This window comes from Telmatherina bonti (assembly GCF_933228915.1).
Source record: "Telmatherina bonti genome assembly, chromosome: 9".
Taxonomy (NCBI): domain Eukaryota; kingdom Metazoa; phylum Chordata; class Actinopteri; order Atheriniformes; family Telmatherinidae; genus Telmatherina; species Telmatherina bonti.
Window position 1 is genome coordinate 27,550,602 of NC_136627.1, and position 18,704 is coordinate 27,569,305.

The 18,704-nt window shown below is 38.0% G+C and overlaps 1 protein-coding gene across 1 annotated transcript in view; it reads right to left on the minus strand.

Annotated features, from left to right (window-relative positions):
• dph1 (diphthamide biosynthesis 1) overlaps nucleotides 1-18,704 on the minus strand; it is a 73,306-nt gene that overhangs the window by 10,926 nt on the left and 43,676 nt on the right. Inside the window, exons 5-9 of the mRNA XM_079245863.1 lie at nucleotides 14,255-14,409; nucleotides 12,364-12,485; nucleotides 9,666-9,734; nucleotides 8,792-8,948; nucleotides 6,027-6,127 (exon numbers count right to left, since the gene is read on the minus strand). Of these exons, the coding sequence (XP_079101989.1) occupies nucleotides 6,027-6,127; nucleotides 8,792-8,948; nucleotides 9,666-9,734; nucleotides 12,364-12,485; nucleotides 14,255-14,409 (604 nt within the window). The remainder of the gene's footprint in view (nucleotides 1-6,026; nucleotides 6,128-8,791; nucleotides 8,949-9,665; nucleotides 9,735-12,363; nucleotides 12,486-14,254; nucleotides 14,410-18,704) is intronic.

Sequence of the window (18,704 nt, forward strand, 5' to 3'; positions counted from 1 at the left end):
CTGAGGAGCTGCACGCACTCTTCCACCCTACTGTATATCTCTCACTTTCTTCCGTCTCCATCTCTTCAGTCCCATCTTTGACACAGCTGGTTTTAACTAAGCCCAACAGGCCTGACGGTTTGTTTTGACTGTGGTGTGGCTCATTTGGGATGATTGTGTTCTTACAAACTCACACTTACACTTACAAATCTGGAAGAACAAAATGCTAAGCTATAAATGCAACATACTCCCTTTATTAGGGCTGATATCAGCTTCCAGCTTAAGTATGTATGTCTGTAGCAGAGCGGTCCTGGTTCAATATTATGGCCATCGTTGTGGCTGTGGTATGTGGTGCTCTAAATGTGTGTTTTTTCACTTTTTCACTACACACACACACACACACACACACACACACACACACACACACACACACACACACACACACACACACACACAAAAACAAACAAACTAGTAAAAAAAAAAAAAAAAAGCAAATAGGTTTGGTAACTCCAATCAGATACAGAGATAACATTTGTAGTATTACACTGATTTTGATCATAAATGGACAATATTTATTTACTAGGTAAAGGTTTAATAAGTTAAAATGATTATTTTTCCATAAGTTTTTATTTTTATTTTTTTATACATTGATCCAGAAAAATTCATGTTCTGCTTGTTCTGTCACTGAATCCATCACTGACTGTTTGACAAAAGTTGAACAGTTTTCAACTTTCTTGTGCCGCATTGCAATTGTTACTTGAACATCAGTGTTGCTTGGAACTTCACAATCACTGCATCACTAGACAAAGTAAAAGGAAACCATGTGAAAATAAGGGAAATGCTACTAGTAGGCCTAAGTAACAAATTTTGCCATGCGATTAATTGTGTCAAAAATTATTGCGACAGATAATATTGCGCGAAGCGATTATTGTTGTCATTTTGAAACAAGTTTCCACTAAAATACACAATAATGCCATAATATTGCAAGTACACCCTTTCATAGATCCACATCCTTTAATTTCTAAAGAACATTTAGCTCAATTTGCAGACTAGACTCAACCGGTCCCAGTCTGCAAAAACATCTCAGGATTTCTCCTGGGGTTTTGGCAACGTGGAACATATGATCTCTAAACACCATGTAACACAGTTACATAGTGTATGGTCAAGCTCATATAAGGGGACATATTTGGACTTTTCCAGAGGTAGAATGGTAAAAGTGAAAAAGGTCGCCTTCAGTATGTCATTTTTCATGTCACTGTGGAATTGCCGTTTCTAACATGTATGTTTATCCAGGAAATTCATCGTGGCTGTGAAATTTTTACAGTATAGTTTAAAATGTCAGTTTTTTAACAATATTAAAGAGCAGCATGGCTTTACCAACCACCCTGTCTGAGTGCACACCATGTTGCACTGTCCTGTATTGAATCTGTCGGTTAAACACCACAGCGATCGTGGACGGTCGGTAGGATGGAGCTAGCTTTTTTTCGTTAAGGTCTTAAATGCAGATGGAAGCTTGTTGTATTGCCATCTTTTGTTGATATTGTCTTAAAACAATGCGGCAGAAAAGAAAGACAAATGAAAATTATTGCGTCTGGAATACTTATTGCTTGCATTTTTTCTTATCGTGCGATTAATTAACTTATTGCTTATTGCGACAGGCCTAGCTACAAGACAGCAGTAATCTCAGATCCCAACCTGGTGAGATATGATGTCATCTTTGGATTGCCATTCTGATCTATTAAGACCCCTCCATACAAATTTCAAGGTCCAAAGAATCTATTGTTAATATTCAGAGAAACAACTCAAATAACAAGTCCATGTATCCTCCAATGTTTTTGTGCACACCTTGAATAGTCAGAGCAATTTTAGCATCAAAAAGGGACAAATTACTTACATTTATTTATCTTAAAGCTTATCTGACTGGGAGCACACATTAAAACAAACTTTTATTAATATAAAAAAAAAATCTGCTTCCATGTACACTATGCAGGACTAGTGATGGGACTCATAATGTTGTAGCTGAGTGGTGTTTAATTCAACCCTCTTTACAAAACCATGACATGTACCGTTGTGTGTTACCTGTGTTGGTTTTCAGTTTGTGTATATGAAACTTTAATTCCTGCACCAATCTGCTCTGGCAGCCGGCATTTTGGTCAACACACTCCACACTCCGTGACTGGCATGGACAGTGGACTTCAGTAAAGGCATGTGATTGCAAATTAAAATAAAGATAACAGGAAGACAGGCAGCTATGTTAATTAAAGGTCATATGACAGCTGCAGGTAACAGCAAGCATATTTCTTTTTTGTTTCATGTTTCTTCCCCTCAGAGGTCTGTTGCAAATTTGGGCTAAAAATTTTTTTATTGTGTCATGTAACATTAGAACGTCTTTATTATTTAACAGTTAGACAGTAAAATTTGGCCCTTTAAAACTGCTGCTGTGTCATTCAAAATAGCATCTAAAATAAAAAATTTTTAAAAACAGTGTAACACTTAGTTAATGCTACCAATGTTATTCCACTGGATTCTAAAAGCAGAGAAATGCAGCTTTGCCCTGATGTAAAGCACATTACAGTAGCAGCACCGCTACCAACAGATCTGGGTTTAAAGAGTTTTTTAGGAGACGAATAAAACATTGATAATGTGGTTCATAATGACCATGTGGAAGGTTACAGTCTACAAGAGAATTCAGATATTTTTGGAACATGGTGATTTGAAGATAAATATATGAAGTGAAGATTATGGGTACATGGAGCAAAAATGTCCTCTAAACAACTTACTGAAAAATCCCACATTGTTTAAGATGTTCTATTGTATTTATTTGTAGTTTTTTCTGTTAGGACAAAAGCATAAACAAAAAAAAACTTCATTTATTTTTGCATTTATTATTTTGATCAGTATTTTTATTTTAACTATGTAACATTTAGATAATTATTTTCTGTAATCATAATACTACGTAATGTCGTGTTACTGAAGTGATTACTTTTTGGAGCCATTGTTGGAAGTCAGAATATCGGCAGTAGCTGCAAATACAATGAAATGCACCAGAATTTGTGATAATACATAAACATGTGAGTGTTACTGACTTTTAAACTGCTCTGATGCATTTCAGATCTTCAAAGGAAAGGGGAAAAGCTTATCCAATTAATCTACTAATCACAGTGGCAGATGAATCAATTATTAAAATAATCAATATCTGCAGCCCTAATGCTGATTTGACCTTCACAGATTATCAATATGACTTCAAAATGTGCACTTAAGCAAGCCTGTATTATCACGGCAGGTAGTTTGTTAAATGTGCACTGATAACACACAGGACAGTCGTTCTAGTCTTTGGCTGCTGGAATCCAACTTAAAGTTTTTATTCTTTTTTCACAAAAAAAGAGAAAAAACAATAGTCTTTCAGTGATATAATTTGATTTATTCAATTATTTTGTTGCATAGATTTTAATATTAGGTTTAGCTCATCTGCAAGCAGAGCACTGAGTCTTAATGTTTTACACAGCACAGCAGCTTTTCCAGAAACATTGTTTTATCCGAAGTCTTTATTTTCCATTCAGACACTTGGTTTGCTATACATAAACGCGATACTTGTTGCTGAAACCTATCTTGTTGAAAAGCTTTTTGTCTGTAATGAGGGTTTGTTTTGCTTGGGTGAATCGTGCTTGGATTACATAATTTTAGACTTGCACTCATACGTCAGTCTGAAGAGCAGAGCCAAAAAAACCCAAAAACAAAGTAAAGAATTGCTTTTTCCACAATCGCTTTCTTTCCAAACACAGCCCCCTCAACTACCTCTGTATCTCTCCTCTCTCCTTCTCTCTCCAACTCAATCTCTCTTAGACCTTCTGTCACCACATCACCCACTCCTCCCTCACACATCACACCTCTCATTACTCCACAGTGAGAGGCCAATCCGAGGGAGGGTGAGCGCCTGTGCCTGTGTGATTGGAGCTGTTGCACATCAGTGTCTCACTCACCCCTGGTCCATCTTCAGCTCTGCTCTTGTGGCTGGATGTCAGATAAGTCGGACAAACTGATATATGTATTCTGAGTACCTGATATTTCATTCAAGAAACTTGAGGAGTCCATTTCTAAAGATAGCGATGAACGGTTCACTGCATAACAGTTTCCAAATGGGGGAGAACGTTTCAACATATGCTGCTGCGATTTTCAGAAACATGCATTATTGATGCGATACGTGCATTCAGCATGGCTTTAGTGTATGGGGGAGTGAGCGTTATTAAGCCAGTTGGACTGAGTTTACTTTGCTTCAGATAAAGCAACACATTATGTAACATCTGATGGTTATGGAAAAAACATCAGAAGACAATGTGAGCAATGGCAAGGTTATGAATTCCTCTGCTTTTTTATTACACCCTGGCCTTCATGCACAAGTATCCAAAGTGGTTAAGTAGATTATTAATGAGCAAAATTTCTTCCTTCCATGTACTTTGAGAAAACATTAAGATGTGAATTTCAATTTTGTTGATATGCTATGACCTCAAGACGGGTGTTTGTCAGCTGTGTTGCAGCATCATGCACAGGCGCATTATGCTGACTCCAAATTATGTGTGCAATGATGCTTACAGCATACATTTCAAAAGTTGCTGATTGACTACTTGGCTCATCGCAAGAGTCTTAAAAGATCCGTCACGGTGCATGTAAATTATTTCTGTCAAAACAACAAACACGATTAAGAATTTGCAAATGAAGAAAATGAGTTTCAAAAGTCCACATTGTGCTCATCAACATGGCCACAATTGTATCGTCAGGGTTCACAAGAAGAAGTTTACTGTGATGACACAGAAAATAAAAATAAAAAAAAACAAAAAAAAACACACCTAGTATTTTTTTCCCCTTTCTTTTTTAAACATACTGTACTCTTCTCCTGTCAACGTCTGTCTGAAACGCTCCATTTCCGCCTCTTCTGGTTTCAGCAGACTCTACTCCAGACAGGCTCAGTCTTCTTCTGATTGGTCGGTTGAGTGGATAAAAATAACGGTCAGCAACACAGCTGCTCGTTGTTTATTAGGGATATTCCAAAGTAAGCATTAGTCAGATATAATGCAACTTTGTTTCAATGACATTGAAACAGAAGGGAGAGAAGTCTGGACAACAAACAAGGTATTGCAAGCAGGTCAGGAACAGCAGTGTTACTGAACACAGTAATGGAGCAGACTCACAGCTAAATTGGCATTTCATTTACATGCATAAAAACTGAACCTAAGTGCAAAGTCCTAAAATATTATTAATCATATAAAGAAATTGAGAAGATAGAAATTAAGAAGTAAATACTGAAGGATTTGTGGTGTAAGAGAATGTATCTACCTAACAGACTACATAAAAATCTCAGGTCTTTTCACTGACAAATTCAATAGCAACCTTTTAACTGCATGAGACAAAATCTTAGTTGTGCACAAGAATACTTTAAAGTGTTGTGGTGTTAAACATCAGCGTCTTGTTAGGGGAAATAAATCAAAATCACTTTTCACGCTTCAGCATCAGCCCCAAACCAGCTCCAGAACAAATATGTGCTAGATTTGTTTTTAAGCAAAATAACTCTTTTCTCTGTTTCATCTGCTTTTGAACCCTTGGAAGACATGCTATATGTCAGAGCAGTGAGATAATTAACCTTTCGACATGACAGCATTCAGTCATTCAGATTTAAGTCACTTTTCCACTGATGTACCTCATAGTTTCATTGATAACAGTGTCCCTTAGTGAGCATGTAACTTTTGCTGCTTTCACATGATTGGACAGTACATTAAATGATACATAATTACTGACATTAGTTTTCTTGTCAAGATGTCAGGCTGCAATGACAATTCATTAGTTTGACAAGTTTGCAGCAGCTTTTTGAAAGCTTATGATAAAGGGCAGATATGATGAATATTAGTATGACCAAATAAGATTACGGTTTTGAGGAAAAAAGAGACGCGTGACGCTGAAGAGATTGATGCCCATCATAATAACTGAAAGAAACGTGTTTTACTGCTTAACTAAGGCATGCACAAGCGTTTATGTGGGTGAAACTTAATACTCACGCTTCTACATCTGGCATTAGATCCAGTTTGCCGGGGAAAATCTCAGAGAGTAATACTCGAGTGAAGGACTTGCCCAGAGACTGGAGCTTTGACTCCAGGTGCTGGTTAGAAAAAGATGAAAAACAAAAGGAACAATGTAAAGATCTGCAATCCATACAAAAAATTTAATTCTTTAAAGGGTTGAAAGTATATAAAAACAGTAAGCTACAAATCAAATGGCACACAAAGTTCCTTCACTGACCGTGTCCTCCAATAAAAGGCTGTCTGGAGGGTTTGATCTTCTGCTGGAAATTTCAGCAAGAAGACTTTTACTCAGATCTTAGTCTTTGAAGCATCATAGATGCATCTGTTCATTTACTGCTCAGCCGAATCGACACAATATTAACTGTAATGAGCAGAGCAGTAGCGAGAACTTTCCTCACATGTTTTTCAGCGACTCCATGTGTTGTAAGACAGCTAGGACATGTAATCTACTCTTTCTGGTCATTGTGCTGCCACAGTAGAGCATCATGGCTCTGGTTACTATGGACGACTCGGGACAAAAAACTGGTTTTCAAAATTTTCATTTTTTTTTTATTTTCAAAATAAAATAAATAAAATAAATTAACTAAAAAAAAAAAAACTACAATCATAATTAGATGATGTTTTTTAAACATGTAGGTTCCAGTCTGTCCATATTTGATGCGTTATTAAATTACAAGTTTGTCATTATATTACAAGTTTAATTAATGACAAAGACCCTTCTTGAATGTTTTCTGACCAGTAAAAAAAAAAGTACTTTTTCCCACCAGTAGGGTGAGTATAAGCCCATTTATTGCAGAGCGGCTCTGAGCTACAGCTCACAAGCGATTCTTGCCCTCATTGGAGCTGGCGAGGAGGAGGGGTGAGGGGTGAGTTTTGCTCATCACTGCCAACCTGTGGTCGTTGGGGAGATAGCAGTTTTGTGGTTTCGTTCACGACCTGGTGTTTGCCACCTGCTGGTGGAAAGATTTGCCTTGAAATCTTACATACTCTGCCTTTAAGCAATCGGGTTAATAAAATAGCACCAACAGAGCAAGATTAAAACTTTTGTGTTATGGCCAGAGTTACTGAAAGAATCCAGCTGCCTTACAAGGCAAGCATCATAACATCTATATACAAGGCTAAAAAAAGGAGCTAAATAAATAAAATAAAAAAAAAACAGTAAAACTTTAACCGAGGATGTATTTTACTATGGGATTTGGGGAGAATCTTTTCCAGTGAGGAAAATTCAGTCCCACCAAAGCAAGACTCAGTCCCCTGCACCATTGTTGATGTAATTCACTTTAACAACATTAGAAAAGAAGAGTTCATCTAGAATTTAGCAGAAATGTTGAACTGTGTGGATGAACTTTGAAGGTTGAAGTGCCTCGATAGTGTTAAAAAGCATGTACAAGCTTGCTGAGCCGAACATCTAACCTACATCCCCAGCATTAAAAGCTTCGCTGACATATTTTGGACAAAAATGAGAAAACACTGCATGTTTCTACCTGGGGAAAACTGAAAAGTACTCAGCTGCCAATCATCGAGCAGCAATGTCGAAGCTTCGGCAAAACCGCTTTACCTCATGATTACAAACTGTTTAAACTTTCACTGCAAAAGATTTGCATCCATATCCAGTCTTAGAATCAACGCTGCATCCTTTCTGAGGTACAATCTCACATCGCAAAGATTTTTTTTTTTTTTTTTTTTTTTTTTACTGTCAATAATTCTTCCTGCGGGATTCAGGAGGAAGAATCTGGAAAACCGAGGTTCTTTGTGTTGCCTTCACTGTTGTTATGCAGCCGACAAATAAATAAGCACAGGTGAAGCTGGGAAAAAACTTTTTGTCATTAAGGTGAGTGAGATCTCTGATTCCTCGAGCACAGGCCCAGACAACATGCTTCACATACAAACAAGCAAATACATTTAGCAAGTTTCAGAGAACTCTTCTCCTTGGAAGATTTGGCTTTTGAAGTTTTGGGTAGTGGACTGAGCTTTTTATGAATGCAGCCTGCAACCACAGTAAGTGAACAAAATCCCAATAATGTTCATTTGCTGATGTGAAGGCAAGTGCACTGCTGATATCCACTGTCCTTCTGAGGATTAGAAGACATTTCTACGACTGTGCTCTTATCGGAGATAGTTCGGTCCTCTCACTTGTAAGGTAATCTGACATCCATACTTCTTAATCTTGACCGATCGCTATAGGAGAGCTGGAGAGTTTTTATTCAAATCCTCTTTTAAATCCATCCTCTCTTGCTACCCTAAAAGAAACTTTTCTTTCTGGTCTCCTGTGGACACTTTCACATCAGTACCAAATCTTGGTTTTTACACACAAGAGGGGGGGGGGCTCCAGTTTAAGCCTGAGAAGGTGTACTTGCTGATAAAACAGAGGTGATGTGGTTTGAAATCTTTTACATCTAGCATTTAAGTGATGGGCAAGGATACTGTAACATATTGTGGACAGCCTGGATTTTCTGCTCTATCTTCTATACTCTGGATTATCTTTCTATGGTTACTAAAGTGATAAAAGAAATTGCCCAAAATCCCTCGCAACCTCCAAAACGAGATCAAGGATAAGACTTTCTGGGGACGTTTGGCTGCATCACTGTCAATGTTAAATAACAAGCTGTCAGACTGCTTGTCCTGTTAATGCTTCATTTCACCAAATCAGATCTTGAAGAAACTCAAGATGAAAAAGTATTACAGGCCATTACGCAAATGAACTGGCGGACTGTTGAAACGAAATGAGGAGGCAAACTCACCTCTAGGACTTTTGGGCTGCCCTGTCGACCTAATGTGCCCAAGATCAGGCCCCACCTATTGGCCAGTCGAGCCTTGTCAATAGCCTCCAGCCTTAAAGCACGCATGGCCTCGTGGTCATAGTACTCCCTGGAGAACACTTTACTATAGGGGTCGTATCTGCAAACAGGCACAGATAAAGAAAAAAAAAACAAAAACCAAAAAACACACAAACATGATATCTATGTATGAATATCAACAAGCAAAGTTTTTTGAGGGCATTACCAGCTGTTGTTAAGGTATCTATCATGAGGGTAGAAATGTAAGAAAAGAAAATCTAATCATGAAAAGCCATCAAGTATGACAGGGGCTGCTGCATGTTGGAGAAAATGGAGGCATTTCTGAGCTTCTAATCTCCTTTTCTCTGGTATCAGGGGTACACTTTAGATTAGAATCTTGTTTATGAGAGAGACTTGTAATCTGTGTGGCGGTGCATATATGTATAATGAGATCAATGCACTTTGCATAAAAAAAAAAAAAAAAAAAGATTTGCAAAGCATAATTTGACACTCACACCTGGTTGTCATGGCACTGTAACAATGATCATGACTGCAGATGGTTTTAACATTTATAAAAGCACTGAATAACATCACAGAACCTCATTTCTGTCAACATTTAATTAAATTCAGTGTAGTTAATTTAATTACACATTTTTCTCCCAAAATCATTTACATTTCTTATTTGATTTCCATTTGATTTTTTTTTATTTTTTTATTTTTTATTTTTTTACAGAATTTATGTTAAAATAGTGTGATCTACACTCGGTGATGCAGGCATGCAAACAACTGAGATGTGAAAGAGTCTGACAAAATATGGCACCGTTTTGTTTTATAATACCTGAAGGCAGGAATATCTGGGTTTGCAATCATGATCGACTCCAAATGAAATCTTCCATCTCCAAGGTATCTGCAGTGGAAAAAAAAAAGACAAATACATAAAACAAAACAGATAAATTCAATTTCTGAGGTAATGAAATGAGAAAAAAACATAAGAAAGAAGAGCTCATCTGGACAAACAACATTCAGTAAAAACTGGTAATAAAAATGACCTCCCATCCTTTCCATCAACTTCCTTTCACTGTCTTTTAAGATCTATTTATGTCTGCAGCCTCTTGGCAGACGACCACTGTTTGACAGCAGATGGCCTGAGGGTGAGGTGGAGGGCTGCCCACCTCTGATATCTAGGTACATGACCCCAACGATTGGAGGATGCCGGTTACCTAGAACACAACTCTTCCAATTAACCTGGGGTCTCATGCTGGGGATTCACCAAAGCTCGAGCCGAGACAGAGTTCACCAACCATAAATGCACAGCAGCATGTTGGTTCCTAAAAAAACAAAACAAGGTCTCTTACATAAAACCCCTTCTGGGAGCGGCTGAGAAGAGGGGGCACAGGTTGGTACCCGCTCTGAGTAGGGAGATGCAAATAGGCTCGCTGATTGCTTTCTGTTTGAAGCAGTCTAAGAGAAGCTGTGGGTGGCTTGCCACACAGGCTACCTGGAGAAATGACTAGCCCAGACTTCATTTGTAGAGTGTGTTCATGTAAAAATACACAACTATGTCTCTGTGTGTGTCTTATGTAATAACGGTGAATGACAGCATAGGGTGAATTCAAACACACAGCATGCTGCAATGATTCTCTTTGGCCCTCGTACAATTATGTCGACAACAATAAGCCTGTGTGCTTCAGCCACTGCGGTCCGGAGAGATGTGTCCCTGTAAGAAGTTGCTGTGCTTGAGTCTAGTTCTCCCCATGACCAGAGTCTTTGCATCCATCCTAAATAAACTGCTCTTGGTATAATGAGAAATGCTACGTGCTTTTGCTCTGTCTTCTAATTCACATGATCACATTGTTCCTTTATGAGAATGAACTAGAGCACAAGAGGCAGATAGAAATGGTCCACTGATCATTTCTTTAAACTCTTTTCAGTGCACATTTTGTCTCTTACAACTGGGACTTCTCAATGCGTTTTAGAAAAGCCCTCAAAGACTAGAATGGCATTCACTATTTATAATGCTCAAGTAGTTCAAAAAATGCAATTAAAACTTGTGCACATACCGTTTCTGAAGCACTGGCTCATTTCTAATTAATGTAAGATTGAAAATCAAAGTTAGATTTTCGTGTACTTAATACTTTATAATAAAGGTGGTGAACAGTGTGCATTGGTCATAATAGGAATCTGTGCATAGACGCTGGATCTGTGCAGTCTACTCTTACAGACTATAAAAGATCAGTTCTGTCATTGTCTTCATGGTAATTCATTAGAGGGAAATGAAACTCAATTACAAACTATTACTCTGTTATGAAGCTTTCAGTATTGCTGCCACAGCATACTGAAACGCTTTCTATTCGCCGCTGCACCAGACAGCGAGGTACGGTCCATGTCAGGATGAAATCCTTGTCATTTCAACATGATGAGGATGTTTAATGTTTAATCACTTGTGTATTGACTGTGCATGTGAGACGGCAGACCAATTGATTTTCCTTCTCAACACCCCGGCGCAGTACATCTGACACATCAAAGACAACACATAGATTAGTCATTGAGAAACACAAACTCTTACACCGCTTTTGTTTCCATCTGTCCATACGACAAAGCTTGCCCACGTGCCGGTTCAATCTCATGCGCTGGGAGGTTTTAATCACACGGACTGGCACTAAATGTGTGCAGATCAGACACAGAAGGAGATGCACCTATGCATAATTAAATCAGGGGAATTACATTATCTCACTGTGAGCAACAAAGCATAGGATTTCTCTCCCGTGGAGCGGAGTGAGCAGCAGCGCATTGTCACAAAAAAGCAGCTGCGAGGACGTCGTTTGCTGCTCGGACCTGATACTTTGCCAGATTCCTCCCTTTTCTGCAAGAATCACCCGAAAAAATCTCACATACGCAAATGCTTCTGTGAAAGCACAGAAGACTTTTGTCTTTGAGGACGCAGCTCCTGACTGGATTCATTATGTTTTTTTCTCCAGCAAATGAAAGGACATAAAAGAGGCAATCACACAAACTACATCGAATTTACAAACAAACTGTGATGTGCGTGGTTTATCAATTCTTACCATGCCCATACCACAGCGAGTGTTATACTTTGTATAAAGCGCTCTGTCAAACTTTGGAGAGGATGTGGATGTGTTGCAGTTTGAAACGGCTAAAAGTGTCAGGCTATATCCAATTCAATGATTTTTCACAGTGAGGAGGTATTTTTAGCCTTGCTGTTCTGGATCAGCATCTGGCTGTGACTCGCTGCAAAAAAGCACACAGACATAGCTACTTATTACTGCCAGCTATGACTAGTGTGACGGCAGGACTGTCACACTAATTATTACTTACATAAGCGGACATGGCACTGCCAGAATTAATTATCAAAAGGTAAGTGAGGAGGTCACAATGCCATGATGAGTCGAAGGTTTTGGAAAAACCGGCTAACTTAAAAAAAAAAAAAAAAAAAAAGAAAAAAAGGAAGGAAGAAGAAAAATAAACTACAGTGTCAATCTAGAAGAGAGGGAAATGGGAAGTGAGAGAGTTCCTACATTATAGCATCCGCATGGCGATCCAAGCGAGGGGAGGTACAGCCCAAAATTTCTCCCGGTGACAGAGGGCGACACTGTGGGACAATCACATCATACTCTGGCTTCAGGGCTGCACTCACAGCCTGCAACACACAGGAATGAGAATAATATACTTTAAAACTTTAAACAACTGGAAAGGTTTGTGGAAAGCTGCTGTTGTTTATACACATATTCAATAGAGGCTTTCTCTGTGGAAAAAAAAATAAAATAAAAATAAAGTGTTTTTTTGTCAACACTAAGAAGACAAAAAAATGAAAAGAAATGGAACATCACATGCAGGTTGGTACTCTATTCCAGCAAATCATGAACTTAACATGAATTCTTAAGTATGATTCTGTTGTATTCTTTGGTAAATTTCTTTTCTGCATCCCCCTGCCTGTGTCCAGCTTCTGGAAATGTTATACAGTCCTGAAATTATCTTGCAATAATTTGTGAAACAGATTCAGTTTGCCCAAAGTTTTCTCATGTATCCAGGCTTTGGGCCAGATGAGCAGCCCAAACCATGATGCAGGCTCTACCATGCCTCAATGCTGGGACAAGATGTAAGCTCTTCTCTCCTCTTCTCTTACTTACATGCCTTTTGATCAGATTCACTTTCATTTTAGGAGATTTTTAAAAATACATAAAAAGTGTTTGCTATTGTTGATGGCTTTCCTTTCTATTCTTTTAGCATAACTTCATGTGCTGTTAGTATGATCTTTGCAGTTTGCTTACTTCAAAGAAAATCGTAACTGAATGATTAATAAGTGATTTTAATAAAGACACGACAAATGCAACAATTTCTGTCTTGTTTAGTTAAGCTTTTGTCTGTGGCTATAATCGGAGCAATTAGGCTTGAATAAAGATCATAACATGCTTATCAAATACACAAATAATAAACCCTGAAAACTCTAAGTGTCCACTTTTATTTATTATTTATTCACATCCAACAAAACATTGACAATACACAGTTGGTTCCAGTGCAAAAAGGAATATCAAAGTATTAACCGAGTAATAATTATGTGTGGAAAAAGGGGCTTTAATGTTTTTGTTTTTAACTCTTCTTAACACCTACAAACATTAGAGCAAAGTTAGAAGATAAAAAAATAAATATTATAACAAAAAGCATAAAAAAAGTGTGATTTGAGGCAGAAGGACAATTTGAGCGATCTAAGGCTGGTATAACTCGGTGTGTTTGGACGAAGTGTGTATTCTCCCATCCATGCTGTGTAACTTCAACAAGCCTGCACACAGGGAGACAAAAGAAAAATGGAGGCGCTCATGCATGCACAACTGATGCACAGAAACATACATGCACACACATATGCATAGATGCAATGAAATAAAACAAACACAGTGTAATATTACCCAAGAGGGTACAGTGTGATTTAAAAATAGAGGTGGCTAGATTAGTAAAGGCCCACAGTAGAGTTGGTTCAAGTTGGCAAACGAAAGCAGCAAAGCACATTATAGAACAGAAAGGCAGCGAGCCTGAAAAAGGGATATTAAAGCTTAATACTATGGCTGTTGCCACTGCTTATGTAAAGAGCGGTCCTGTGCATGATGCTGAACTGAGAGGCCCTCTGAGGTCACTGCATCTTTCAAATAAAAAATAAACTGCTGCCGTATTTGACAAACCTAATGCTTGAATCGAGCTTAAGAGTAGTGTTGATAAAAGCTGGGAACCTCTGAAAAAATGCAGTGTGCAAGTGTTGAGATGAATGACTGAAACATTTGTGTTCAAGTATACAAATAGCATCATATAATACTAAAAAAAAACAAGAAGAAGAATCAGTTTGTGTGAGCACTCCTTGACAGAAGGATGAGCTCATTCACTGACACACAGAATCAGACAGAAGCTGTGCTTAATCACCTGCAGAGCTGCAACGAACTGAATAGTGCTGACGAGCGCCAAAGACTGTCCGGGAGGAAAGTTGAACTTGATCGTGTCCAGGAAATGTGCATTGTCCATCTGGATATCCACAAACACATACAGCATCTTAATACCTGCTGTGGAATCTATGGGGACTGCAAAAAGGCAAAGACAAAGAAAAGACAGATGAATAATTCACCCTATTATGTCAGGTAAGCCTGCATTATATGCAATATTGATAGGGCCTCAAAAACATTAACGTGCTGCACGTTCAGAGGCACAGCTGTACGGGAACCAGTGCACACATGTATATAACTCAGTCTGCCTCTGTACAAATGAAACTCATTCAAATCAAGTCTCATACAAGAACTGATGCAGAAACCTCAGTTATTTAGGGACGGAAGGGACACATGTGATTGCTATTAAATCCATTCATTTCACAGGCCATTTACCACGCGCCCGAGCATAGGAGGCGTAGCTAGAGACGCGTCGAGTTAGATGCTGAGGATGCGAGAGTCCAAGAAAACAGGGAGAAATGGTTCGGATAACACAGAAGAATGATTGTTTCTGTTGATCGTAGTAATTCTTCCTCTTCTTGTGTTACATATAATTCTCACATCAGTAGCAATGGAGGCTTTCCGGTTTAATTAAATTAATGGGACATTAAGGTACAAAACTTTTAGGAGCCAGTACAGCTAGCTTCATGGCCTAGATTAAAATTAGACACTGGAGAAACACATGGCAAGGTGCAAAAAATAGAGAGTGGAGCTAGAAGGAGATATTGCTGGATGGAAACAGGACTGTACAAAGAGAAACAGCTATGGAAGTAGGCTGACAAACGCTGAAATTTAATTCAAAGATGAGGTAGATGATTTCTTAGTCAATTATACAAAGTTTAAATGCTTTGGCTCTTTTTCCACTCCTATAGAAGATGGGAATGGAAAAAAGAAGTAACAGGATACTGGGCATGTGAATGTGAGTTGCCAAGTAACTGGAAGTAGAAATGATGAATGGATCCCATTTTCAGAAGGGAGGTAAAAAGCAAAGGTAGACTGACATTTATAAAGCTGCAGTTAAAGTTAAAAAAACAAAAACAAGTTGAACATATCATGAGGCTAAAGGAGTTGGAGTAGATGAGTGTAACTCTCGACTGAGAATAACAGCTGTCAGTTGCTTGTTTATAGGCATTGCCAAAATGTAAAGGGCAGACCAAAGTGACATTGATCTGTTTTCACATTAGCATGGAAGCCTGAGTGCACTTAGGTGCTGCAATTAGAGATAAGGTCAAAGAGAAGGAAATACTAACAAGCACCATTGCTTGTATTATCCTCATGTTATATAGCAATATGGTAAATGAGCTTAGTTATTATAGTTCTATCTACTGTACAAGTATTGTATCTCTCTCTCTGTCGATATATATATATATATATATATATATATATATATATATATATATATATATATATATATATATATATATATATATATATATATATATGTGTGTGTGTGTGTGTGTGTGTATGGCCATACATATGCCTCAGAGGAGATGGAGCTTATCCCAGCTTTTATCACGCAGGAGGCAGGGTGCACCCTGGACATCTTGCCGGACTGTCACAATCCATTACTTAGTGTGCTAAATATGTGGTGGTGAGGGAAAATCTTCTCTCATCTGTGGCAATATTAATTATTTCCCATCAAAGTGAACAGCAGGGTTTAGAAAACACTTGTTGCATACATTTTCTCGCTGTTGTCTCGGGTGTATAAAGGCCCGGTGTCATGTTGAACCATAACAATAATACCGTAAGCATGTAAAAGTTGCTCCCTGGAGAGTTTTTTTTTTTTTTTTTTTTTTTTTTTTAGAGATATACATTTCTTTGTCACATGCTTAAAAGGGTGCTATTATGGTATTTCAAGTTTTCTGAGCTTTCTACAGTGTTAGTGTTGAATCCTCATCAGACATGTGAATGGCACTGTTTTTTATCACCTAAACGCATGTTTGAGTTTGAGTTCCAGCACGCTCTAAGTTCGGTTTCCATGGCGACGGAAAACGCGTCGTTTTAGAGACGGGGCTTAATGCGGAAGAGTCTCAATCCACTCGTTTTGCCCACAGGCTGATCTGACAGCCTACGGAGAGGGTCGGTCTGAAGTAAATAAAGCGATTTGTGATAGTAACTCGATCAATCCCAGCCCTTCTGGTCTCAGAAATAAAAATAAATTAGCCTGAAATGCACATAATAGTTCCACTTTAAGAGATTTATATAGCAGCAATCACTTTTGCAATTGTTTTGTCAACCATTCAAGTATGTGCTAATGTGTTTATCTGCCCTGTGTCTGTATTTTGAACTCCAGTCTTTGGGTACAGATTTGTAAAGAAGGTAACACCACATAAGCAAGACCAATAAGCACTAACAGCTGTGACTTTCCTTTTCTCTACTTAACGCATTGTCATCTTTGCTAGTCATAAATTTAAATGCTCGTTCAGAAATCCCACTGATGCAATATCTTCACAAGGATTTGAGTGAAGATGTGGAAATATTTAATAGATTTATGGTTTAGAACATCACCACACTGAAAAGAAATAGGTAAATGAGGTTTTATTTATCAGATTTACTGCCTTTAATACCACTGGTCTCATACTGCCTCTGGTACACAGCTTCATATTTGTCTCTGACTTATTCAACAGGGGAGGAAAGGAAATGTTTTTGACTTGTGTTCAAAAAGAGAAACTAAGAATATTGGCTTACTCTGCCTTTATAAAGGTCTTGTTATAGTAGCTACATTGTCATTATCTGACAAAAAATACACTCAATTCTGCTCTTTTTGGTAATTCCTTAGAGGGAAGCAAAACTATATGTGATTTTACTGAAGCTTATGATAACTACGATAATTACAAGTAAGATAAAGAACTACGCCTTCCATCTTCATGCATCAAGTTTCATCAACTAGCAAAATCACAACATTTATTTCCATACGGTGTCCATTCTGGCATTCATTTTTCATCTAGATCTTGTAGTGATGATGGGAAAGTCCGACCATCATCGCAAAGCCTTGTCCAGCACATCCCAAAGATTCTCAATGGCATCACGGTCTGAACTCTTGTGGCCAATCCGTGTGTAAAAATGGTGTGTCATGCCCCCTGAACCACTCTTTCACAATCTGAGCCTAGTAATCTTGGCATAGATGGACTGGTACCTGTCATATGCTGGGATAAGCTTCAGCTTCTCTGTGACCTTGAAATGGACTAAGCAGTATAGATTTTGAATGAATGAATCCTGGCACTGTCATCTTGGAATACGCCCGTGCTATCAGAGACAAAAGAAAAAAAAAATCCATTGATGGATCAACCTGCCAATTCTGTTTATTCAGGTTGGCAGCTGACCTCGTTTTTTGAAAACATAATGCTACTTAACCGAGACATAACCAAATGCAGCAACCCCAGATCTTACAACTGACCAACAGGCTTTAACAGGAGGCACTAGACGTGGTGGATGCATTACTTCATCTGCCTTTCTCCTTACCTTGATGCTCCTATTACTCTGGAACACGGTTCATCTGGACTCATTAGACCACACGACTTTTCTTCTATCGTCCAATTTTTTTGCTCACCATCAAATCAAAGCCTCAATGTTGTTCTACCCTGGGTTTTTTTTTTTTTTGTATTTTCATATAATTTTTCACTGTGAACCTGGAGGAACAACTGACCAATAAATGTAAACATTAAAGTATTGTTTTCCAGATGTGCATGTGGACTCATCATACACACGTGGATAAAATTGTTGGTACCCTTCAGTGAATGAAGGGTTACCTGTAGGGCTACAGGCAGCCGATAAATAGGCTACCTGTAGCCCGATTTATAGGCCCACTGACTGGTTACAAGATTGTTGACACATGTGATGCTAAATAGTGTACACACCTTAAATTAACATGTCCCTTTGGTAACATAATTTTCAGTCTTTTCTAGGGGGTATCATTATTGTTGTCGTGGCCTGTTGTATGAGTTATTTTTAATATATGTAATTCTGTTGAAGCATCGTTGAAAAGCAGTGTCTGACTTTCACTGATTAAGTTTCATAGATTTTTATTTGTCATTACTTTTGTCAGATTCAATTTATTTCTATGACAATTGTTTTTTTTTACCATTGACCGAAGGGTCCCAACAATTTTGTCCATGTGAATTGTTACAATTATCTGATTATGCATAATTTTGATTTGTGATGTAAATAGGCTCAGTGTTTTATAAAAAACTAATTATCAGAAAATGTTTTTAAAATTCAGTAATGCAGAAATATCTTTAAAGAAATGACATGAAATTAAATTAAGTTGAATCACAATCAAATTGAATCAGGTAGTTCAGCTCCAAACTTGAGCCTTCTTCACAGTGTATGAGTGGAAAGGTTTTTACTTTCACTGCTAAACACAGCCGTGAGTTCAACTGTTGCTTTTCGTCAAT